This window comes from Toxoplasma gondii, chromosome IX, assembly GCF_000006565.2.
Source record: "Toxoplasma gondii ME49 chromosome IX, whole genome shotgun sequence".
Lineage (NCBI taxonomy): Eukaryota > Apicomplexa > Conoidasida > Eucoccidiorida > Sarcocystidae > Toxoplasma > Toxoplasma gondii.
In genome coordinates this window covers 2,355,207-2,380,300 of record NC_031477.1, presented here as the reverse complement: position 1 = coordinate 2,380,300, position 25,094 = coordinate 2,355,207, and the positions used below count along the sequence as shown (strand labels likewise).

General features: G+C 54.9%; 2 protein-coding genes across 2 annotated transcripts; one reads left to right on the top strand and one right to left on the bottom strand.

Moving 5' to 3' along the window:
• Positions 1–625: 625 nt before the first annotated feature.
• Positions 626–16,921, top strand: TGME49_288190 (hypothetical protein; the record flags this gene model as incomplete). The annotated part of the gene is made up of 3 exons (XM_018782023.1): positions 626–1,140; positions 1,664–8,186; positions 8,656–16,921. The coding sequence occupies 3 exons, from the start codon at positions 626–628 to the stop codon at positions 16,663–16,665; spliced, it is 15,048 nt and encodes a 5,015-aa protein (XP_018636347.1). The 3' UTR covers positions 16,666–16,921.
• A 1,365-nt stretch (positions 16,922–18,286) lies between these two features.
• Positions 18,287–25,048, bottom strand: TGME49_288060 (hypothetical protein). The gene is made up of 5 exons (XM_018782022.1): positions 23,091–25,048; positions 21,836–22,074; positions 20,840–21,039; positions 20,071–20,241; positions 18,287–18,701 (listed from the first exon to the last, which is right to left on the bottom strand). Exons 1-5 carry the CDS (start codon positions 24,113–24,115, stop codon positions 18,432–18,434), a joined length of 1,905 nt encoding a protein of 634 aa, XP_018636346.1. The 5' UTR covers positions 24,116–25,048; the 3' UTR covers positions 18,287–18,431.
• Positions 25,049–25,094: the final 46 nt, after the last annotated feature.

The following is a 25,094-nucleotide window of genomic DNA, read 5'->3' as shown; positions in this document are numbered from 1 at the left end:
AAAGCCGAGTGAGGAGATTGACAAGAATGGTCGTTTCTCTGTACGACTTTCCAGGGACGTTCTGCGTAGTTTTTCCTGTCTTTTATACCTGAGGAGCGCTCGCGTCGTATTCATTGTCTCTCACCTTTTGAGAGGCTTTTCTCTGTTTTTGAAGAAAAGTTCGCTTTCTTACCAGGTGCCGATCCTCGACAGTCACTCAGAAACGTAAGGCATTTGAGAGCGCGTCTCTCTCCTCTCTTTCTTCATCCCTCGTTTTCTTTCTTTCCTCTCCTCCGTTCTCCCTCTGCTCCCTCATCTCGCTTCTGCGGGGTGTTCGTCTCCTGGGCGTATCCAAGTCTCTCTCCTGCGCTCGTTCTGCCGTCTCTGGAGACGCCGCATGCACCTCGACGTTCGGCGCGTCCAATGAGTCTGACCGGCTAACGCTGCGGATCCGCCATGGGAGGCGGCTCCTGTTCCTGGACTTCTCGTTCGCGTCTCGCCGCTTGACCGCCTGCCTCGCATTTCCTCCCTCGCGCCCTGCAGACTGCGAGGAGTCTGCTGTCGGGAGAGAACACAGCATGCGGACCTCGAGACGCCTGCGCAGAACGACCGCAGACAGTTGAGTGAGCGTCTGTCGTTCGTGACGATGGAGGCGAATCGTGCTCCGTCCTCTGGAGGCTGTGTCGCGCTGCCTGTCGAGCCAGGCAATTCGTCCTCTCTTGTAGATTTTTTCTACACGCAAGCTTTTCCTCTCTCACTGCTGTCGGACGCGGCCCCAGGCGGCAGCGGACTCCCCAACTCGTTCCATCCGTCTCCCTCACAGGACGAAAAGACTCGCGGCTCGCAACGCGCTGGTCCGTTCTCTCATGTCGCGTCTCCGTCTCCAGCATCACTCCACCGCGTCTCTCCGCTTCTGGAAGAAGAATGGGCAGGCGCGCTGCGACACCGATTGCAGGCAGAGACTGAGGAGCAAGGCTCTGAAGAAGGGAGGCACTCTGTCGCTCGGGAACAGTCTCCTCCGACGGCGCGAGAAGAGGCCTCCTGTGTTGAGGGATCTACGAAAGCGGTGGAGAGTCACCCTCTTCCTCATCCCACCTGCGTTGCACTCCTCGGAGAAACGGCCGCGGTCGGAGGATCAAACGGAGTTATTCTCCTTTTGAGGTGAGAGAAGCCACCGGAGTTCCCCGCGCGCTTCCATCACTCGCGCCCCCGAAAACTGCCGGCACCCTCAACGCCTCCTCGGGAGACGAATCATCGTTCCAGACAAGCTGTAAAAACGCTGGACATATACATATATATATGTTTTCATGCATGCGCTGTGTATGCTTATATATATATATATATGCCAAGATGAATTGGTGAACATGCAGATTTGCGTATTTGACACAGATTTGTACACCTGTATGTACCGTATAAACAGCTGCTGGTGGCATATCCCTGCATCTGCATAAATCTGCAGAGCACAGCTATACATGCATACATGTGCATATACATATGCATATGTTTATATATATATATATATATATTATCTGGTCACATGCGAGCGCTGCGGGAGAGGCGGGGATGTTGGCGGCTGCTTCTTGTGTTGTCTTTTTTGAGTACTGTCTGGCGGCTTTCGATTCTTCTGTCACTGTTAGTCCATTCATTGGATTTTCGCTTCGCTGGCTTTCTGCTTTTTTCTCAGGCGCCCCGATCCCTGTCTTCCTCTGCTCCCGTTTGCGCGAGTTCGTCTGCCTTGTTCTTCTTCAGTATCATCATCATCTGCTTCTCGTCTTCCTTCGAGCACCCGTTCGCTCTTTCTGTTTGACTGCGGGAGGTCGTTTCCCCGTCTTTCTCCACTTTTGTTTGTTGGCACTGAGGACGGCTGCGTTTTCTTTCTCCCCGTTGGCCTTCTCACGCTTCAAAAACCTCCCGGCGCAGACGCCCTAGAAGAGAGAAAGAACTGTGAACAGAGTGGCAGGCCTCCCCGTGAAAAAAAAAAAGCTGAAGCCTCTGACTCTCCCGCGACGACAGCCGCTTGCGCGTCGTGCCTGCCTGTCGCCTCTCCTTCGTCGCCTCCGTCGGCTTTTCCAGAGTCGCTGGACGGAGCGCCGGACTTGTTTTTTCCTCTGTTTCTGCCTCGAGAAACGCATCGAGGTCGGCAGAACTCCCTGTCAACCGAAGGCGTCGCAGAGACAGTTCCCAGAAGAAGCCAGCATTCGGCTGGCGTCTCCCAGCTGCCGGGGACAGATGGGGTGTCCATACACCCGGCGGCGCACCGCGCGCAAGGGCAGAAGAAGGCCGGCGCGCCCTGCGTGACTGCACTCTTCGCCTGCGAATGCCCCCAGGAAAACGACTCTGAACTCGAGAGACTGAAGAGAGAAGAACTCGAAGCGAGCTGCTGGCCGTTTCCATCGACGAGTCCCGTCGAGTTGCTTCCTGCCTTTCGGTCTCCACTGGAGGCGCGAGAAAACTTCAGTCTCACTTCTCCTCCCCAACCGCCGGAGGACGGCGCGCTCTCTCTCTTCGTCTTCAAAGGCGACGCAGACGGTGGACTATCGCGCGCTCGGATCACTTTGGCTTCCACTCTCTCCCCGTCGGCTCTCGCGTCTCCCGCTGCCTGTGGAGCGCGAGCGTTCCCGGCGGCTTCGTGCGAAGCGGCTGGGCCGTTGGATGCCGGAGGAGCAGGCCGAGAGGATCCTGCGGCGAGTCAGGCGCCGCGGCGCAGAGCCACCCTTGGCAGAGGAGCGGATGCAGTTTCGGTGGAAGTCGTTGAAGAGCAGAGAGAACTGATTGGCGCAGCGCCAGCGCCAGGCGAGACGGGAGGAAAGGTCCAGGACTTCCAGAGCACAGCCAAAGGCATGGGGCATGTTGTCAGCCTGGCGCGTTTCCCCTCACCTGCGCAGCTGTCGAGGGCGGGGACGCGCGAGAGAGAAGCGGCGACCTCGGAGCGAGCGGCAGAGGGAGAGGACGCGGGGAGCTTCGGAAGCGCGTCGTCGTTCGCAGACACAGACTGGCGGGGGAGTTGCGGCGGAGAAGAAGAAGAGACTGCAGACCTGCGTCTGGGCGCGAAGTCGCGAGGCTGCGAACCAGCCGCGAAGGACCTCCTCGTTGTCTCTGGACAGCGAAGAAACGTCGCTGTGTGGGGAGCCTGTGGAACGCGCCAGGTGGCTGTACACCCCATCGGCTCGCGCGAGCATGCAGGAACGTTCACGTCGGTTTTCGCGCCTCTCGAGCTTCCCTTGGAAGAGGATAAATGGCCGCAAGGCAGGACTGGGGGACCAGGGCGATGTGGAGGTTTGTCGGCGCAAAAGGAGGGTGAGGAACCAGTTGCTGTTTTCTCAGCTCGACCTGGAGGACGCGTCTGGGTCGCCGACTGCACATCTGGCGATGTACATACGACGTTACGTCTCGCTCCGTCGACTTCTTCGGTGGCTTGCTTTTCTTCCCCATTCGCGTCTTCGCGTTTTTCGTCTTCTGCGTTCTGGCGAGGCGCGGCCGCAGCAGAGACACGAGGGAGAGACGTCGAAGCGACAGACGGAGACGCGGAGGGAGAGACGCGAGCAGGGACTTCGCTTCTCGCCGCCGCGCGACCCTCTCTGCACAGGCTGACTCATTTGACGGGTCGCTCGTTTCTTAGCTGGACCACCGTGGAGGACGCGAAACTCGCTTCTTCCTCTTCGTCCGCTTCCGCTTCTTCCTCGGCTCTGTCTTCCTGTCCGTCTTTCTCTTCTTCCTCCACTCGGTCTTCCTTCTCTCTCCCTGCGTCTACGCCTCCTCTGTCCGCTGGCGCGCCGGAGCGCGTTTCTGCGGCGCAAGAACCTCGCGCAACTGCTGCGTCCTTCCTAGAGAACGAGGAAGATGCCGCGGCGGCGCCGAGGGATGCCGGGAGTTTGCCGGGGACAGTTGAGGCCTTGCAGGGCGCTGCGTCCTGTCCACGCCTCACTGCCTGTGCGCCTGCGGCGAAAGGCGAGACGAAGGCCGCGCTGGGAGGCGCCGCGTCGGTCTGCAGAGACGTCCTTCTGGTCAATCTGGGAAGCATAAAGGTGGAGAAGCAGTGGCGCCTCCCTGGAGAACTCACGCAGGCAGCGGCGGATATCCGCCGCGCCAGCTGGCAGACTCTGTTTTTGGTGGCTTCGCGGGTCTCGAGACGGAAGGTGCCAAGCGGCTGGCGCGACGAGAGAGGCTCGTTGGAGGCGCGAGCGAGATTAGTGAAAAGAAACTTCAGAAGAGAAGATCGAGAGAGGACGAAACACGAAGGAGAGAGAGAGGAAGCGGAAGGCCATCTCAAAAACTGTGGAAAGCGCGAGGGGAGAGACGCAGTTTGTGCGGGGGAGGAAGCAGCTTGTATAGGGGAGGAAACATCGAGACACGAGAGAGAAGAAGAGGACTGCTTTCTCCTCTGCACTCTTGTTTTTTCGAAAAACAGAAAGACCATGGCGAGACGCCTTCTTGCGGGAATCGACGCCGCCTCCGCCGAAGGTGCTTGGAAAGCCTTTCCGCGACCTCTCTCGCCTGAGATGCCTTCGTCCTTCGACGTTGCTGGGTCGGCCTTGAAAAGAAGTCAAACCACCAAGCTGGAAAGCGCTGCAGAACACCGAGGAAGCCAGGTCCACCGCGGGGGTTGTCATTGGTTCGATTCGGAGATTTCTGAGATCCGGATCGCATGTCAAAAACAGAATCTTCCACCTGACGGCCTCCTTTTGCCGAAGGTGTGCCTTCCTCTCGGGATCCCTCGCTCTCTTCCGCTCGCGGCCTTCGCCTCCGATGGCGAGTCGCAGGATGCCTTTTCCATCTTTGCGTTGTCTTCTTCTACTCCCTTTCCTGACGAGAGAAACAGACACTCGCGACGCCTGCGGCAAGACGAATCGGAGGATTGTGCACAATGCCGCTCTTCTTCGACGCAAGTAGAACAGCGCGACCGTTGCCGCTCCTCGCATCTTGAGCCTCTTTCGTCTGCGTTCTCTTCTTCCGCTCCCTCTTCGTCTCCTCATGCAGCTTCGACTCACACGAGAAGAGAAGACTCGTTTCTCTCTCTCGGAGACTGGGTGCATGCTGCACTCTGCTTCTGTCTGGCGTACGCAGTCGACGAATCCGTTCTTTCCGCTGACTGGGGTATTGCTTCTTCCTTTCTTCCTCGCTCTCGCCGTCTCTCGGCGTCTCTCCCTTCTCACGTCAGAGACCAAGAAAGCAGGACCGTCGACGTTCCGTTTTCTGCCTCGCCTTCGTCGCCTTGCTCGTCTGACTCATCGTCGACCTCCTCCACGATATCTGCTGGGTCTCCGTTTCCAGTTTTCGCCTTTCGCGACGCTTGTCCGTCTGCGCCGGGATCACTTGCAGGGCGCGGGAGTGCTCTCTCTGCGGAGACTTCGCACCGGATGGGCCGAGCAGCGAGCAACGCTGCATCTCCGCAATTCAGAGGCGGAGACAGGTCTTCTCCGCGTTTTCCTGCCGGCGCTTTCGCAACTGAACGCGCGCAGGCACTGCTGCGTTTTCTTCTACCCATCGTTCACTTCGCGTCTGCCCTGGTGGGGCAAGCGACGGTTCCCCAAACGGTTTCTGCCGTTTCTCAGGGTCACTCGCATCTTAACCTTGACGGCCGTCTGCGAGGATCTCCAAACGCACAGAGAGGAGAGGCAGAAGCGTCACATGGAGGGAGCCGAACCGATGAAAGAGAGTCTGAAGCGGAACGAAGCGGTGCGACAAATCTGGGTGCGTCTCCGGATGCTGAGATTCAGAGAAGAGGAGGAAGAGAGTCGAGCGAGGAAGTTGAGATTTCGTTTGTGTTTTCGCAGGCATTTTTTGGGTTCTACGGCAGATCAGAAATCCACGCTGCTTCTGTGTGTTGGAGTCGTGATCTGGGAGCTTTTCGGAAGCCTTTTCGGGCAGATGCCTGCTGTTGCGTTCCCCTTTGCCTTCCGTCCCCTTCGTCTTTTCTTTTTCTCCTACGGCGGTTCGTAGAGACTGTTGAAGCACTCGAGGCTCTCGCCTGCGCGACAGGCGTTTCAGCTGCTTCTTTTCCTCTACGAAATTTCCCCCCTGCTCGTCCTGTCTCCTCTGGCCATAAGAGCCTTCGTACACACACCCATCGACCAGGAACTCGATTGTCTCCGTCTTCTGCTTCTTCTTCCTCTTCTGCTTCTTCTGCTTCTTCCTCTTCTGCTTCTGCTTCTTCGGCTGGTTCCTCTTATTCGTCGTCGTCTTGTGCCGCGAAGGACTTGGACATTCGAGAAGTCGCGTTGCCGCTTGGCGGCTCGACAGCCGCCGGTCTTCCCTCGGTCCCGGCCCTCCGCGCTCCACTGTCCTCTCCGGTCCTCGAGTTGCCGCTGCGTCTCTCGCGCGGAAAAGTGGAGAGACTGAGAAAACACGTTCGTCTGTTGAGCAGCTGGCTCTTGCAGAGAGAGGACGTTTGGAACCCCATCCGCTCGCACAAGGCTCAGGCGTATGTACACTGCCTGCACGCGGCTGCATGCGCGGAACGAGCTGCGCGGCGACGACAGCGGATGGAAGGTTGCGCGCTGGCGGCGGCGCATCCCGCTTCGCCTCTTGTAGACACTGCCGCCTTCTTCTTTCCTTCGATCTTGGACAGCAACGAAGAGTCTGCCTCGTCCTTTCTCTCGTTCCCGACTGCGTCTGCAGGCTCTCGCGGGCGTTGCGGCTCGCGCCCGCGTCGTCCTGAAGGCGCTGCCCGCCAGGGAGAGTTTGCCGCTTTTCCAGAGAAACAGCGAGCGTCAACGGCTTCGAGATCCACCGCTCCAGATGACGGCGTCGCTCTTGACAACAAAGCAACTGTGATACGCAGAACTCCAGAAGAAGGCAGGCCTCTCGGCGGAGCTGCGCCAGTCCCAGCCACACCCCCCACTGCTGCTTCCACCCCCTCAGCTCTTCAGGAAGTCTCCCCTTTCAGAGTCTCCAGCTCTCAACCTCTCGGCAATTTGCATATCCCCAACTCTCACAGCAACCCTCAGACATGTCTACTCTCTTCTTCCTCTTATGCTTCTTCGTCTTCTTCGTCGTCTTCTTCGTCTTCTTCTTCGTCTTGGTCTTCTTCTGCATCTGTTCCGATTCGTTCTGCTCGTCTCGCGTCTGGCGAAGCAGACGCGCTTGGTGGAGGGACTCACAGGCCGTGCGATGCGGACTTCTGTCTCGCGGAAAGCAGAGTCGAAGGACGGGGAGCGTCGTCGGATTCGTCTTCCAAAGCTCTTTCGTCTGTGCCTCCGGAGACGGTCGCCACTCGCGACAACGCCTTCGTGGTGTCTGCGGGAGCCAGAGGAAGTCGCGCGCGTCCAGAGTCTCTTATTTCTCAACCGGACCGGAACAGGGAAAGTCCAGGAGAAAGTCCAGAACAACTCACTAGAGAGAGTTCGGCAGGACGGGAGCTCCATGTCGCGCCTGGGGCCTTCTTGCGCAGTGTGGCTGTCGCCTCGCATGCAGCGACGACAGCATTGCTCGGTGCTGCCAGCAGCGCGCCTGTATCTCCTCCGTTTTCTTCTTTTTCGGCGCCTCCTCCCTCTTCGTCGTCGTCTCTGTCGCCTTCCTCCCGGGGCGAAGGAGAGAGCGAAGCACCGTTTCTCTGGCTTTCAGAGAAGGACGAATCGCGCGAACAGAGTTCTTGGGTCCTTGCCGCGGAGGGGATTCTCGTGGCGACGCTGGCGGAGGGAGGCGAAGAAGCTCCCTCACCGCCTTCTCTTTCTTCTGCCTTTTCTTCCTTTTTGCGCGGAGCAGTGGCTCGCATGGAACCTATTCCGGAGAACCGACACCCCTGTGCGCATGCAGAGCAGCCAAGTTCTTCGGCGTCTTTTTCTGCCGCCGCTGGTCTCCCCCCCGCGACTCGCGCCGTCTGTCCGGGAGACGCTTCAGTGGTCCGGGGATCTCCTTTCGAGAGCGCTCGAACCGAGGACGAAGAGAGTGAGGAGAGGACGTCGGCGTCTTCCGCGGTTCTGCAGAAACGCGTCACTGAGCGAGAGGACGCTGGAGCGGTCGACAGAGAGAACAGAGAGGGGCGAGAGACCAAGGCGTCCAGGGATAAGAGGGAGCGTACAGTTGTGTTTCCTGGGGAAGAAGAGCTAAAAGGAATGGGGGGACAAGCAGTGGCGAAGGCGACGGCTCTGGGTGTCTCTGCAGCAGAGGCGGCGGGCGCTGCGGCCGCCTTCGCAGTGTCGGAGGCTGCAGCTGTCGCCGGCGCCGCTTACGGCAACGTCGCCTCGTCTCTCTTTCAACAGAGCGCGGTAAGCCAAGCAGGGAGAAAGGAGGCGCGCAGGCAGAACTGGCAGAAAGGATGGAGGAGAAGGGCGAGGCTGGGAGGAGAAGACCGAGATGGGGAGACGCAGAAGACGAGGAGGGAACTGAACGCTCGGGTGGATGGAGGGAGACGAAGCGCAGGCAAAACAAAGCTGAGAGGGGGAGAAGAACAAGCAGGGAAGGCAGGAAAGGAGAGCACGAGACCCGGCAAGTGAAGAAGAAGAGGAAAGGCAACAGGGAGGGGAGTGAAGGCGAAGAGCAACAAGAAGAAGGGTGCGAGAAGAGGGAGCCGGCGACGCAGAGAAGACGAGTGATCAGAGAGGAGGAGGCGGAAACACCGGAAGGCACAGCGGACCTGAGGCAAGATGAAGACGAAGAAAGTCAAGGGTTTGTGAGTGTCGAGGCGTTGGTTATCGCAGAGGAAAACTCGATGCTGTTTTGTGATTTCTTTTTCAGGCAATCGCTCCGGGCGTCTCCGAGGATCCTGGCTTCCACCAACTTGGGTCGTCGCTCTTCAAGTACTTTTGGGGAGTTGAGGGATCCCGAGGAGACTCTGGGAACAATTCGACGCAGGCAGGTTCGATTGCGTCTCCCTCATCTTCTCCCGCTGTGGCGCCATCCACTTGGGGCGCCAACGCGTCTCTTCCTCGCCATCGAGACGGCTCCTCTGTCTTGGCGCCCGGTGTCTCCTTGCCTCCTCTGCGCTGTGAGTCAGCTGCGCCGGCGGTCAGGGCAGCTGTCTCCTCCGTTCCAGAGAGGGATGAGCCTTCGGAGGAGAGGAGCAGCCAGGCCAGCTTCGCTTCTCTCTACTTTGGAAGAGACACACGGCAGAGGAAAGAGAGAGGAGAAGGCCGCGACGGCCAGCAGGACGGAGAGGGTCGAGACGACGACAGCAGAGTCGTGCGGTTCGCATGCGACCTCAACCGAGGCAGTCGGGAGACGGCTTACAGAGAAGGCGGCCGGGGCGCATCCGAGAATCGCGAAGGAGGTGGATGTCGTTCCTCTCTCGGAGTGGAGAAGAAACTGGGAGGAGACAGAGGAGACACGCGGGGAGACAGCGAAGGACGCAGACTCTTGCGCGGTCGGGAAGACTGCCGAGACGAGGTTTTCTCGGAGGAGAGTCTGGATGCGAGAAGGCGAAAGGTTGGGGAGACTCTCAGGAGGACGGTGTTGGGCGCAGGAGAAGTCGAAGAAGGTGAGGCAGAAAGGCGACGGAACGAGGGCAGAGACGAGACGCCGAGTTTCCAGCTAAACGGTGATGAAACGGAACCTTCCAGAAATGTCGTCGTTGCTGCCGCGACCCTCTTCGAACTCCTCGCGCTCCTCGGAACGACCCACGAAGACGAAACCGTCCAGCCGAGGTGCCGCAGAGGCTTTAGATCTGCTCCTTCCTCGGAGGCTTCTTCTTCTCGAATGTCCTCTTCTTCGGTTTCTGCGTCTCCTGGCGCGGCCTCGTATTCGTCTGCTGCTCCTGTGTTGAGAGAGCAGAGGAAATCGGCTGGTGCCGGCGTCTCGCCCAGGTGCTCTTCCGCGAGCGAAGAGGCTCTGAAGAGAGGGGAGGAAAAGAAGAGACGGGTGTCTCTTTGCTGGCCGGCCGTTGGTGTGCCGTGGCGTCTCTCTGGAGCCTCGTGCGTGGACGAGCATGCAGTTTTCTCGCGAAGACGTTTCCCCCCAAGTTTGGACGTTCCTCGCGTATCCGAGACGCCTGACGCCGTCTGCCCCGCCTCGGCGTCGCGAGCCGTGTCATTGTGGCTGCAAAGGAAATGCGAGACGCTCCAAAGCGAGCTGTCGTTCGCGCGTTGCCCACACTCAGCGCGTTCCTTGTCTCCGACCTTGCTTTCTTCTCCCTCGCGTCCGTCCGCGGATGTCGAGACCTTCACCCAGCGAGACGCACTGGTGTTCTGCTGCTGCTTCTTTCGTCCGGCCTCCCCCATTCTGGAAAGAAGAAGCGACAGCTTCTCTCGAGGCGAGAGGCGCGAAGGAGTGTTGCATCTGCAGGCCATTCGGGATGCTGTAGACCGAGTCTTCTTCGTCGCCGGCGGACGAGGCTGGCACCGAGTGTGCGCCTTGCTGGCTGCCTGGTGGAGGTCGGGAGCAGAGACCGCGCCGGGAGGTCCGGAGCAGGTCTCCGGGGAAGTTCGCCTTTCAAACGCTTGCGGCGCCGAATCCACCCTTCTCGCCGCAGAGCCGCAGCTGAGGCATTTGCCGCTCGCCACAGCAGTCTTCGACCTTGCTGCTGGGAAGAAGGGAGTTTCGCTTCTCGGCAGGAGAGCAGCCGCAGGAGAGACGCGCCGCAGCTACGGCAGAGACGAAGGTCCATTCGTCGATAGGGAGCGCGCCAGAGAACGCGAGGAAGACGGAGAGAAAGCAAAGCGAACGAGATACGCGGCTTTTATCCAGGAAACAGGCAACCTCTTTGAGGCGAAAGAATCTCTTCCGGGGAAAGAAGGGGACGCTGCGGGAGAAGGACCGAATCCTGGAGACACAGTCGCTGCTGTTCGAGAGAGCCAAGAGGCCCCGCAAGACATACTCCCGAAAAAGACGCTTCCTCTCGCTCCTGCCTCGTCTCCGTTCGACCCTGAGGAGCTTCGGAGTGCTACTCTAGCGGCGCAGATTGACGCGCTGGCGAGCGCTTGCGCTGCGGCGTTTCCATGGCTTGCGCCTTGGCATGTGCTCTCCTGGATGTTCCTGGGGGCGGCTTCGCTGCAGGAGGCCTGTTTGAAGAGCAGCGAGGCTTCGTCGCTCTGGCGGGGACAGCCGGGGGGTCGCGCAGCGCCGTTTGCGTGCTCGCGAGGAAACGCCATTCTCCTCAACTTCCCGGATGGCATTTGGGTCAAGTTGTCGGGTGGCTGCGCCGATTCAGGCGACTCTTGTTCCATGCGAGAGTTCCGCAGAAGTGCAGAAAACGAGAACCAGCCTCCCTCACTGTCATCCCTGTACGACTCCGTTTCCGATCCTCCTCCATGCGAGAAACGTCGGAGTCCCTCTTCACAAGCTTCGTCGCCTTCTTCCCGGTCTGCTTCCGTCTCGGACTCTCCTCTCAGGTTTCTACCTTTAGTGGGGGTACACTTTTGTCGGCGGTATCTCTCTCTCTTTCGATCTTCTTCTTTGCTGCCTTTCTTGCGTCTGCCGGGCCTCTCTGACCTTCTTGCCCTGCAAGCCGAGCTCCACATTCTCAGTCTTTCTGCGCATTCGCGACGGGAGACAGCTCGGCCTCCACCATCACTCGTGCCTTTTTCTTTCTCCTCGCATTCGTCTGCTTCCCTTGTTCACGAGACCACAGACGAGCAGGAAGATGCCTCGCCTCACCTGGAGGTCCCTGAGGAAAGCCGCGAAGCGTCCATCCACTCCGTTGTTTCTTCTCTCGCTTCGTCTCCTCTGGCTTCCTCCTCCTCCTACCTCTCTGCTGCCCTCTGCACTGCTCGCGGTTCTCCGACAAAGTCTCTGTCTGCTTCGCTCGAGTCTGTCTCTTGTCTCGCAGGCTTAGACGGCGAGACTGCAGGCTCTGTGGGGGGCTTCGTTTCAGGCCTCGTCGAAGATGCATGTTGGTTTTCGCTGTCGAACGAAGGCGAGGAGAAGTTTCTTTTCCATCCTGCTCTTTGTCGCTCTCCAACAGAGACAACGGCTTCGCAGGACTCCCCGAGAGGATGCGACCATGTAGAGACTCCTGCGACGCGAGGTCTCTCGACTTCTTCCCGGTCGATGTCTCCCCCTCGATCTTCGCTCCTTCCTCTCCCCGCCTCTGACTTTGCGTTCGCTTCTTCGAAAAAGTCTCTGGCCTCTTCCGCCGCCGCTTCCCCTCGCGTGCCTGGCTGTGCCAGTCGAAAGGCTGCCTCGCGGAACGAGGAAGTTCCGGCGAAGGAACAGAAGCAGCAGAGAGAGCAGGGAGAGGAGAAGACGCAGGAGAGGGATAACCGCTTTGCGGAGAGCAGGCGAAAGGGCAGTGGTGACAGAGAGACTTCTCCAAAGTCAGAGCATAGGGAGAAGAGTGTGGCGGATTGGGCGGAAGGGGGAGCTTTGCAGGAAAGAGAAAATGAGGGTGAGGCGAGAAGGAACTTCGTACAGACACAGGTTTATGAGATGAGAGACGACAAGGAGAACGCAGAGCACCGAGAACTGAGCGTTCTCATCTCTCGAGTGGAAGCATCCTTAAGTCTCGGATCACCCGTTCACGTATGCAGACTCCTCGTGCGACATCTTCTGCCTCGACTTCTCTCTCTTCTCTCTGCTTCTTCGATTTCGCGGACTGGGCACCACCGCGGCGCCTTCGCGGCGCCCAGGCTTGCTGCAGAAACGGCGAACGTCCATGCCACCGGATGCGACAAGGAAAACTCAGGCAGCGGAGAAAGAGAGGACGGCGAGCAGAACACAGGAAGGAAACGGAGAACAGGGGGAGAAGGAGAGCAAGGCAGAGAGAGGGAACAAAGCAGGGAGGAAGACGAAGGCGGCGTCAGCGACGCGGAAGACAGCAGTAAGGGAGGACGACGGCACATGCCGACGGAGAGAAAAGAGACAGACGAAGCGGACTCAGATGGAGAAGGAGAAAGGAAGAGAGAGGACGCGTTCAGTGTCGCAGGATCGCATGCCGACAAGAGACTCAGGACCTCGGAAGGAAGTCGAGAGAGAGAAGCGGGAGAAAATCTGCAGTTTTTCCTGCTTCGCTGCGCTGCCTTCCTCGCTGACAGCCTCGCGCAGACGAGCGTTCTGCTGACAGAGTCGAAGAACGACGAAGACGCTGGAGCGAGAAAGATTTTTCAAGACGAAGAAAACCACTCCGAGAGGGAAGAGGACATCACACCTGCCCGAGAGATCGACGGGAGAAGCGTCAGAGAAGCAGAGCGTGGAGAGAGCAGCGAGACAAGCGAGCACCGTTTTTCTGTTCACATCGCTGCTGAGGAAGCTGAAGAGAACTCTGCAGACCGGAAGGGAGCGAAAGCATTTCACTCTTGCTCGTACGAGAAACGTTCTGCCTTGACTCTTGAAGAAGTAACCGACTGCTTCTTCCTCCTTCGCGCGACTCTCACTGCTCTTGAGGAGAGGGAGGAAGGCGAAATCCGCAGACAAGACAGGTGGAGAGAAGAATCCCGACGAGGCGACGAAGGAGTAGACGAAGGATCGAGAGAGTGCAGAGGCGAAAAACGCCTCAGAGACGACGCACGGAGAGGCGAAGAAGGGAGAGAGAAAAATGGAGAAGGCGATGCAGGGAGGAACTCGCTGTGGTGTACGGACAGCGTGGGGAAGGCAGACTTGATTTTTCTCCTCCTGGCAGCAGCGGCCTGTCATCCCGGCGTCTCGAAGTTTGCGGCAATGAATCGCACTTTGGTAGGAACGAGGGAAGCTGGACAGGAAGTAGAGTCGAGACTCAGGCGAAAGACAGCGGTGAGACGAGAAGAAGAAGAGAAGGGAGACAGAGGAACCACTGACGAGAGAGCGGCAGAGAGAGACAGAGAAAGAGAAGGCGGGAGAGACGAAAAGCGCAAGTCGCCTGGAGAACAAGACTCTACGGGTCAAGGAGACAGAGACAAGAACCCAGCGAAGGTGTGTCAGGCGGGAGAGGCCTCCGACGAGAGAGATGGCCCTGTCCTCGAGACGGTGATGGCAACGCAAATGGAGGAAAGGCGAGAACAGTTCCAGAATCGCGACGAGGAGCCGACAGAGAAACGCAAGGAATACTGTCGCGAGGCTCGTCAGTCTCCGACAAGCGAAGGATCTCCTCCTGACTCCGCAGTTCATGGGGCTTTCTTTTCTGACGACTCGCAGAGTGCGCGACGCCGGCCGACCCTGCCCGGCGAGGAGCTTTCATCTGTCTTCTCCTTCGCGTTTTCTCCAGAGGCTTTTTCAGATTCTTCATCGTCTCCTTTTCGCTCTCTCTCGGAGTCACCGGAGGCGTTTCCAGGCGCGAGCGGGGGCAGCGACGCGGCGCTGAATCGCGAGGAAACGCGTGGAGCTCAGAGCCGGAGAGACACCACTCCCGCAACGCTCCTGGGAGGGCTTCTCGCGACTCCAGCGTCAGATCCTCTGAGGGTCTTGCTCGAGCAGAACCTGATCTGCGCGAAAGAAGAGTCTAAGGAAGAATCCGAAGTGAGTCGTGGAGCAGAAAACGAGAAAGGCCAGGCAGAACGAGGACGAGAAGAGACCCCACAGGAGAAGGGAGGAGGAAGGCAGGTTAAGGAAGATGCGGGAGGGTGGAAGGGGGAGATGCAGCACGCAGAGGGAAAACCGTTTGGAGTTGAAACAAGGAAAGCGAGGAGAAGCTGTGATCGAGCGGCCGAGGCGAAAAAGGAAATCTCGAAATGCCAGCAAGGAGGCCTGACACCCTGGGGACGAAGCTGCGTCGGTCTCCCTTCGCCTTGTCGACATTTTGTGATGGCGACGCTTCTCAGGCTCCTTGAAAGGAATGCTCCTCAAATCCTGCCGACCGAGAACTCTATCCATTCGTCTTTTCCTGCTTCGTCTCCGTCGTCTTCGTCCTCTTCTTCTTCCTGCGCGCCTTCTCAGGAGACGCAGGAGGCGGCGTCTGGATGCCCTCTGGAAGCAGAGCGAGAAGAAGGATGTGTGAGGGAACGAACGGCTTCTCTGCTAGCTGTGTCGGAGTCTGTAAGGCGAGCAGTATCCCTTCCGGTCTCGGTTCACCTGGTATTCCTTTGTCGCGCGCGAGGTCTCGTCGAAGTTTACGGAGCTCAGCAGTGCCGCCTATCCAGCGCGCCTCCTGCAGACGCCGACGAGGAGAAGAACGCAACTGTTCGTCTCCAAACCGAGAAAGAGTTTCGTCTTCCACATTTCCCCGATACGGCCGAGAAAGGCGTTCTAGATCTTCTCGCGCTTTTGCACAGACACGAGGATTCTCACTCCATGACTGCTTATCGCGTCGACGCCTCTTTCCTGAGTCCGACTGCCAGATCTCTCTCTCACCGAGAAGACGGTTGGGAGGTCTTCTCTCAAGAGGAGAGCGGCGAGGCTGTCGCGTACCCTCTCTGCGTCTCGAGATCCAGCGTGGATGCCGCGTGGATGCATGCTAAAGCTGCACAGGCCTTCCCGAGTTCCTTACCTTCTGCTCGCCTCCATGCCTCTCCTTCTCGTTCTCTGCCGGGAGACTGCTGGCGCCTCCTGAGTGGACTCGCCTTAGCAGCTCGCGGCCGAGAGGCTCCTTGGTTGTTGCCGGCAGCTGTGAAGTCTTCTCGCTTCTCTTCCTTGGACTCTCAGATCGACGCCGAGACGCAGCTGCATGCGTGGAGCGGGAAGACAGGCCTGGACGCCGCAGACGACGAGCACCTGAGCGTTTGTTCTCTCGAAACGTTCACTAAGAAAGGCGAAACAACGGCGCGCTTTGCCCAGAAACAGAGCGGACCTCTCGCGAGCTTCGAGTTGGTACCTGCTGCGCCGCTGTACGCGTCAGCAGGCGACGCGTCTCCCCCAGTCCGGTGTGCAGTGCAGCAAACGGTTGGAAAGCCGAGTGCGTCTTGTGTTTCTCGAAGGCAACTGTCTGGAGTCTTGAGAGTCTCGCCGAATTGCCGAGACTCTTCTCGACTGGCGTTCTCACTAAAGGAGCCGCAGTGCGAGAAAGACTCTGTCCTCGAGCGCGGGGATGCCCGATGGAGAGAAGAGCCGGCAGCTTGGCTGTCTCGGCGGTTGGGCAACGGCGTCCAGCGCGTAGAGAACTTCACAGGACGAGGGGAGAAGGTGACGCTCTCGAGGTCGAGAGGCGATCGGAGAGTCTCAGAGCGAAGCGCGAATCTCGAATGCTCCACCGTCGCCGCGCTGGCTGCTCTCGAGGAAACCATGCAGAGGAAGTGGAATCGATCCTTCGCAGCCAGGGCAGCGTCGGCACCCGGAGTCGCACGCGAGAGAGAACGCGAAAAGACGGGAGAAGTAGAGAGGACGGGAGAGAAGAGAGAACTGGAGAGCAAAGGCGAGAAAGAGAAAGAAGACGAGGAGGAGAAAAAAGACGAGGAAGAGAAAGAAGACGAGGAGGAGAAAGAAGACGAGGAAGAGAAAGAAGACGAGGAGAACAAGCAGGCCCAGGCGAAAGGGCAAGAAGGAGGGAGAAGCGGGCAGGTGCAGGGCGACAAGAGCGCAGAAGCAAGAGAGAAGAACGAAAGAGAGAAACCATCAAGAGAGAAGAACGAAAGAGAGAAGAACGAAAGAGAAGAGGAGGGAGGACAGAGTAAAGATGCACAAAGGCAAGCAGAGAGAAAGAGAGAGGAAGGGCAAAGAGACGAGGAGCTGATGGAGACAGGAAGAATGGTGAGCTTTGACATGCGGAGCGAGACTCGCGATCGACGAGACAAGGGCTTTTGGGTCGAGGACGAAAAAGAAGGCGAGGGAAGCGGAAGTGTAAAGCTTCCTTCTCTCCCGGCCTCCTCTCCACACACAAGGTCAGGACGGAGCTTACCTCTTTCTTCTCCGGTAGAAGCGAGCACCCGGACGCAGCAGCTCAAATTGTCGCACCCGCTTTCTGAGCTTTGATTCGCTTTTCAGTTTTATTCCTCCCGCAGATGTCGACGCCTTCCTGAGCCGCGTCTCTCCTCATTTTGGAGAACAGGCGATTTTTTTTCTGGAAATGAACTGAGAGGCGCAGCGGCAGAACGGCGGCGAGGTGAGAAGGAAAACAGACTCATGCAAGTGGGCGCCTCAGTCGCGTACATCATATTCTCCCTGTCCCTCTTTCTCCCGTATCTCAACGCTCACACACAGTCATACTTATATATCCACATGCATTTGCATGCAGATGTGACCGTAGCTCTGTTCACAGAGGGTGAGAGAAAGAACTACTTTGTCTCTTCTAGTTAAGCATGCCTTTAAGCCGCGCGAACGACTCACGCCTCTGGCCTTCCCCCGCTTTCCGTTGAGCCTTTCTTCTGGCTTTCGAGGCCGACGCCCTCGAGAGACAACCGGTAGTCGTTGCATGCAGACGCATGGATTCTTCAATAAACAAATATAGAATTGTAAATATATCTATATCTATCTATCTATATGTATATGTATATATGTATATGTACATCTGCGTCGGTATATAGGTAAATGCATGCATCGATCGATACACGACAGAGGACAGATGCCTTCTACGCATGTGCGCCTCCGCTTTCGTTGGCCTGGCTTGCGCTTTCGCGCCTCCGAAGAGTCGTTGACGCGACTCGACTTTTTCTCGGAACTCTTTGGTTTCAGACAAGACAACTTTTCGCCTTTCTTTAAACACTTTGCTCTTCCCCTTCTTTCTGGCCAGCTGGCGACGCACAGAAACTTAGACAAACAAGCGCATGCGTCGAGCGCATTGCATATACGTTTTTCTGGGGACGCCTAGAATCGTGCGGGGATGGCATCGACGTAGATAGGTAGATAATAATAAGTGTATACACAGAGAGGCGTAGACCTATGCGAATGTACATGTACAGGGATGAATGTGGAGTTAGAGGGATATACATCGGAAGAAAGATACAATGAGGCAGAGAAATGCAGACTACCGTGTGCAATTATATCCTTAGATAAGGAGCTCTAGAGATTTATATATGTAAATGTATACATGCATAAATGACGTCTCGACGTACATGGAAGCAGAGAGACTGGCGTGGACAGTGTTGAGAGAAACCACATACCTTGACGTAGCAGACAGCCGATGGATAAAAGAAAGAGATATGATTGAAAAACAACAGTTGGGTGTGTCTCCGAGATGGGAGCACTCGCAGTTGCGGAGGCAATTAGAAAAAGGAACACTGGCGAGAAAGCAAAGGCGAAATCTGGTCGAGACATCGAACGAAATTAAATTTCAAAAAATGAGACGCCCTTCATAGGACGACGATGGGAAACGAGCACCCTTCTCTTCTTGTCTCATCGGTCCTCCCCTTTCATGTATCTTCCCAAGCTTGCATGCATCATCAAAGCTCCTCGCATCTCACGCATGCCTCTCTAACCCTGTACCATACTCTCAAACTAGTGTGTATCTAGCTATATACATACATATACGCAAGTACAGATGTCAAAATATGCATGTACATGTATGCATGGAAAAAGTGATACGGATAAGATACAGATGAATAAACATATATATATATATATATATATATATATATATATATATTTATATCTTTAGTGGCGATGGATGCATGCTTAATGCCAGTTTCAGTGAAAACCTCTGTCAATGTTTGGTCGCACATACGCGCGCGTTCCCCCACACATCGACTGTTTGAGCGTCTCATGTTGACGCGTCTAGGCGACGTCAGACGCGGCTGTTTCTCTCAGTTGCGAGCATGGCTCTCCCCTCGTCGAATGCGGTCTTCCTCGTCTTGCTGGTGCCGGATTCGCCTCGCTCTTTGTCGGTCTTCTGCGAGCATCTGTTCGTACTCTTTTTCTATCACCTCGCGAAAGTCTGCGATGCCTGCCTCGAACGCCCGCTGCACCGCCACCCGCGTCGGCCAGTGCACATGTGTGTACCAGTGCGGTCTTTCCTCTGCATTTTCTGGAGTGAAGGCAGCGAGATTATCCCATTCGAGATTCGCAGGATAGCTCTGAAGGAACAAGGCGTCCGGTCCACAGAGCTCTTCATCACAAATGACAGAAGGACTGTGGAGGCGAGTGCGTCAGGAAAACAGCTGGGCCAGTCCCGAGAGTCGGAGGACGGCGCTGTGATACAGAACGACAAGAAATACTGTTCAAGGCAGCGCCCGGAAAACGCAGAAAACGAAAAGGACAAATCCAGTTATCCCAGTCAAACTCAATTCACGAAAACATGTATTTGGTGTTTTTCGACTAAAGTCGGCAGTTCGTTAATAGTGTTTAACTGAGAACCGAAACCGAGTAAAAGAAATCTGAAATTAACGAACATGCATGTTATTCTATCAACACCCCAGATTTAACAATAAAAAATATCACTACTGCTACACTGATTTCATTGTTCCTACCTCAAATCCGAATAGAAGAAATGTAACTTTTTAAATATGAGATGGAATTTTTAGAGTCTCACGGATAGGATTTGACAAGTAGTAACGGTGCAACATTTTGAAAACCGATGCACAAATTCATTTTCCCTCTGAATTTAATTGATCTGCCCAGGCTCAAAAGAACACAAGGATCTTCTAAAACAACAAGAGGCTCGACGGCCAAATAGGATCCCTTCGTTTCGAGACGAAACAGGAAAAACGAGAAAAAAGAGGGGAGCTTGGAGAAACAAGACATGCACAACTGTTTACAAGAAAACAGAATACCTCTGAGAAGTCACAGGAGAACGACACTTGAACCCAAAAAATGAATCCCAGAAAATGGAATAAATAACTTTCCTAAAATAATGTAGAAATCCATTTGAAGCAAAAGCGCAAGCTGCCACTGAAGGATGGAAAGGGTGCGCATGCAAGGAAAGAACGAAAAATCAAACTGCATGCGCGACGAGTGACCGCGGTACCATTCAAATGACCCAAGGACGCAGGATAAATACAGAATCGCCTAGCCTCGGACAGACACGAAAGGCCATCTACGAAGTCTGCATATGGATCTCTATAGTCTTCGAAAAACGCATATCTACCGACCCATATATATATTAGATGCATGTAGTTGAATTTCCCTGTCTACGCATATACACATATAGAGGTAAATCGCTGGAAGTATATGGAAATCACTGACGGACCTCCACGTATGTAGACATACATATGCATACGGACATATGACGCATTGGAGCCTGTCTCCAAGCATGTATATATAGTCTCTCCACCGCACACCAAGACACATACACAGACAGAAGCAGATACATATATATATATATATATGGATATCTGTGTATATACATATATATATATATATACATATATATATATATATATACGGTTTTGTTTACGACAGAAGAAGAGGCAGGAAAGACATGGAATTCGATGGTTGTTGACACACCTCTGACTCTGGAGGCGGTGGGTTGAGACACTCTTCGAGCTCCTCGATGATTCCATCTTCATCCCATTCAGGAAAGAGACCTGGGCATCCATCTCCGCCATATTTCTGCACAAGGCGTTCGTCCTTCGCCAGCGTCGGACAGCGCGTTCGGAAGCGAGGCCGTACGCGATACTGCAGAGCCGAGTGTGAAAAGAGTCACAACTTCACTTCGCATCCCAACACAGACGTCCAGCTGGCCTCCGGCAATCCCTTCAAGAGGACAGGGCCCATGTAAGAAGAACAACGAGGTGCCATACACCCCAAGAGGTTCAACGCAAATGCACACACTCATCCAGATACCGTCGCCGCTCCACATGGAGCACGTATATATATATATATATATATATATATGAGTGTAGATATAGATAGGTAGAGAGATAGATGGATAGGGATATAGACAGAACCATAAACGGATAAAGACTCCGCTTTGAACGCATGCATGGAGAATTTGGTACAGGCCTTTTATAAGAAATGCTTACGGATGAACAAATACTTCAACGTATATATATTATTTATATATATACATATATATTGTATGTAACCAGATCTGTTTGAATATGTGGACGTCGACGTATAGGTAGATCCACATGTATTGACATATGTTTTATGGGCTGCGGTCTGTGGCACTTGCTTGATCTTGTTGCGTTCCGCCGGCGCGTCGTTTTTTCTCGGTTTCGCAAGGTCTCAACGGTCGTAAAGGAGAGCGAATTCATGTAGGATTTACGCTCACCTGAAGTGTGCCGCCGCGAGCGTAGAAAATCCTTCCTAGCTCAGGAATTGGACCTATGAAGAAAACCTCGCAAAGCGGCATGTCTGCGGTGAGCGTGATGTTGAAAATGTCCAGAGCATTGCGATCGAAGCGTCTGCGAATTCGGGAAACGAGAGAGTGGACCCGTGGGTTGTCGTCCTTCATCAACTCGCAGTACGCGCCTGAGAAAAAGCCATTCACACACTCACAGCTTCTTCACGAACACACACATTTCGAGCAAATGCAATCAAACGGAGAGAGAAGGAGACGAGCACGCATTCGCAGGTCTAACGCTCTGCAAAGACACAGGAAACGGCACGCTTATCCAGAGCCAGACGCATAGATTCGTGAATACATATGCAGGTAGAGATAGAGAGACAGAGACAGAGACAGATAGAGAGATAGAGAGATAAAGAAAGAAAGATGGACAAATAATGTCGAAGAAACGAATGTCTGGGGTATTGAGCCGGTGTTCAAGAAAGACGGAGAATGCGACATTTTCACGTCGACGCAAATGCCTCCCAAGCAGGGTGTAAAGAGACAGACACTTCCGGCAAAACGCACAAAGAGGCTCTCACCACAGATGCTTCCACTTGGTGTAATCCCAGAGAAATCAGCGAATCGCAAACAGAAAAGTGCAGACTCTTCGGGTCTACCCCCGATGTACATATATACATACATATAAATGTATATAAATGTATATATATATATATATATATATATTCAATTGCATTCCCACATCCACACACACAGAGACACGAATGCGGAAGTAGACATACACATATGCATATATAGTCAACTGCTTGCCCATGTGTATATAGAGAGAGACAGATACGGACAGAGATGCATTGTGCTACTAAGAAACATCAGTACACGCAACTGCAATAATGTGTGCTCTTTCATTTGATCCATATATATATATATATATATATATACATCGATGACGTTCCTGTCGGTTTTAGCTGAGAGGTCACAAACCTTGTTTGGGTCGGACAATCCAGAGAGCAGGGCGCCCTCGAGGCTGGTGATGAACAAATTGGAAATGCGGGATTTTTCGAGCTTCGAAGATCCTTTGTTGGAACTTTTCTGCAAAGGTCAGCGTCTTCTCGCCTCTGAGAATCTGCTCTTCTGTCTTCCCTGTCGCATTCCACGACCGTCGTTCCTCCACGAGCACATCCTCCCAGCCCACCAAGCGCTGATCTTGTGGCGGTCCGTGTCTGGAGATAATAAACACTCAATAAACACTCTTGCAAATGGACACTGCGTCCTTCTACCAACGTCGATAAGCATGTATATATACATAGAGTATATGTATGTGGACAGCTACATTTGCATTGATGTATATGTGTGTACGTCCAAGAATATGCGTAACTGTGCATATGCACTCGAGTAGAACCTTTACAGGGTACCGTAGTTAAGGAGCCGATCACCGAGAAGGCGACTACCAAAGCAAGGATCATGATCGCCATGGATACAGACATATGTACGTAAATGATGCCGATCAACATATTTAGATATATACATGAGGTCGAACACAGTTCCTGAGAGACATGCACACGGTCGTTCAACTGTAGCATCCTTCTCGGGTGATTGGTGACAGTACAAAGGGAGCTGGCGCAAAGAGGGTGTTATCCTATTCTGTCTTCCGCTGTGTAGACGAAGGGAGTAGGCGAGATCTCGTTGCGTTTACCGCAGTTTTATCCCTGTTCAAGGCGTTTCTTCTCGAGCACAAGCTCACGCTCCAGAAAAGCAGAGAGAGCCTTCCTATTTCGCTGTCCACTGCCCGCTCCCGGCCTCTTCTGTGTTCTCCCTCCTCTTCTCTGTTCTCCCTCCTCTTCTCTGTTCTCCCTCTTCTTCTCTGTTTTCATCTTTTTCTCCGTTTTCATCTTTTTCTCTGTTTTCCCTCTTCTTCTCCGTTTTCATCTTTTTCTCTGCTCGCAATTTCTCCTGATTGTTCTTCAGCGAAAGCAACGTGCCCCTACGTTCCGAATGCAACATGCCTCTCGCCAGACCGCACAACACCGGTGCAGCAGCGTCCTTCGTTCTCCCCTTCATTCAATCGATCCGCCAGTTCCCTCTCGCAAAATGCACAAGGTGATCCGCGAAGCCTTCTTCTGCGGAGGTGCTCCGGCGAGGTAGACGCCTCGTTTAGCTCCAGAAGGTCTTTGTTTTTCGGCTGATCCTGTCGTGTGCCCCGACGGAGTTCATGCCCAACTGAACGAGGAAAACTCACTGTTCAAGAATCTTGAAATTTCCCTCTGTGTCGACCGTCCAGCGAGGAGCTCGAATGCCTGGCGGCGGCGCAGCGCTCGCAGGCCAGGCGGTCTCTCCGCCTTCCGGGCAGTGTCGCGCATGCAGTCTGGAGGAAGCCGCTGGACTCCCCGTTTCGCGGGGGGCATGTACACCTGGAAAAGACGCCCGCACCGCCGGATCTCCCGCGGGTCTGTTCGTGGGGGCTGCAGCGAGCGGAAGAGAAATGGGGAGAAAGAAGAGCCTGCTTCTCGGAGCGCTCTTAGAAGTGGAGTACAAAGGAGAAGAAGACGGAGACGGCAAGCGACGGAGAAATTCAAGAGAGCCAGGCGTGGAAAGAAACGCGACCGGCGAGAGAGTCGACTTGCGTCTTCGTTGCATGCGCCAGTGCGTTGACGCTCTCGAGGGCCAAAAAGGAGAGCAGAGGAGTGGGCACAGCGCAGCGAAGAGAAGGCGAGAGCAAGCGGAAGGAAGGGAGACAGAAGAGACAGAAGAGACAGAAGAAGAAAGGGGATGAGAAGCTGAAACGTCAGAGTGAGTCAGTGAAGAAGACGAAGAAGAAAGAGGAACAAAGCAGCTCGGGATGCGTTCGGTTTCGGGAAGGGAAGGAGGACACCAGGGAGAAGTGACTCCGAGGCCTGTAGCATTGACAAAGGAGAAGCGACATCTTTCGAATTTAACAGGCGAGAAAGTCCAGGAAACAGCAGTGGATTTCTCTCGACTTGGCTTCGGAGAAAGCGAGTAGTCGCTCAAACCTCCATAGGGGCAAAAAGAAAGGTCATGTCTGCTTCCCGAGAAGTCACGTTTCCTCGACACGGCGAGAGCAGACGTGAAGGAGTGTACAGACAGCTGCTCCTCCGTGAGCCGCCATTGACCCGTCGAAGAGGATGAGAGATCTGGAGAAATTGGCGGAAACAAAAAAGAAGAAACGAGACAGAAAAGAAGGAGAAAGAGCGACCGCGCAGGTGTGGGCGCAGAACGCTGTGCAGGTTCTATGCGTCTTAACATCACATCTAGATCTGCAGATGTCCGGCTGTGGAGCTGAATCAACTGCGTTGTCCGGCGTAGAAAACTGACTGGTCAGACAGCGACTGAGTCACAGCAGCATCACCAGTTGAGATGTGGAGTGTATTCGACGCTCCGATGCCACAGGTGCAGCTTCTCAACGACACAGCGGGGGGAAAGGTGGAACGGAAAGAAGTCCAGCTTCGCATTTTCGGCCGCCTCTTCTGCGTCGTCGTGCCTCCACCCCAGGCAAGCGAGGAGAAAGAACAGATGTGGAGACGAAAAGTTCAGTTGCTCCCCAGAAAAAAAAAAGCGAATTCAAAGGAGGAGCTCCGCTCGCAGATCGGTCCACGACGCGACCGCCCGCCTCCTCGAATCGCGACGACCGAAAGACGAGTGTGTGCGTCTCCTCATTTCCGCTCCAGTCGAACCAGCCGCAACTGCCTAGACCGAGTCTCTCGTCTTCTAGGGACAACCGAGAGGCTCGCTGAAAAACTACAGGAAAGACCAAGTACGAAAAAAGCGACAAGGTACGCATAAGCACAAGAGGATCTAAGCGAATGCAATGGCGTGTGCCATGACAGATTGAAATGCTCCTATGCACATTTAAATACCTGGCTCAGTTCTCCTGCATATTTTCATGGAAGGGATGCTCAAGAGGAATGTGGTGGAAGAAGACAGCACTGGGAGATCAGGCAATCTGCAGCTGCAGCGGCTCTCGGAGGGGGCGAACGCATGCAGCAAAGGAAATGGAGACGTCCAAGGAAACCGTGGGCGTCTTCGATTCAGTGGAACAGGTGGGAACGAGATCGAGACAGAAAGATCCGAGTGGAGAGAAGAAATCGTCGCGGTACGGGCGCGTTTCTGCGACGAAGTCGATCTAAGAAAGCGAGAAACATAGCTGCACACCGCAGAAAGAAACGACTTGGAAGAAAGGAATAAAACGGGCAAACGTTATGGATGAAAAATGGAAGACACAGCC

Excerpts from the sequence above, each read along its gene's own strand:
- TGME49_288060 (XM_018782022.1), bottom strand. The coding sequence starts at position 24,115 with ATGTTAAGACGCATAGAACCTGCACAGCGTTCTGCGCCCACACCTGCG. Across the intron at positions 22,075-23,090 it reads AATTTCAAGATTCTTGAACA|ACACGGACCGCCACAAGATC; the intron begins GTGAGTTTTCCT and ends TATTATCTCCAG. Across the intron at positions 18,702-20,070 it reads CACCGCCTCCAGAGTCAGAG|AGCTATCCTGCGAATCTCGA; the intron begins GTGTGTCAACAA and ends TTGTTCCTTCAG.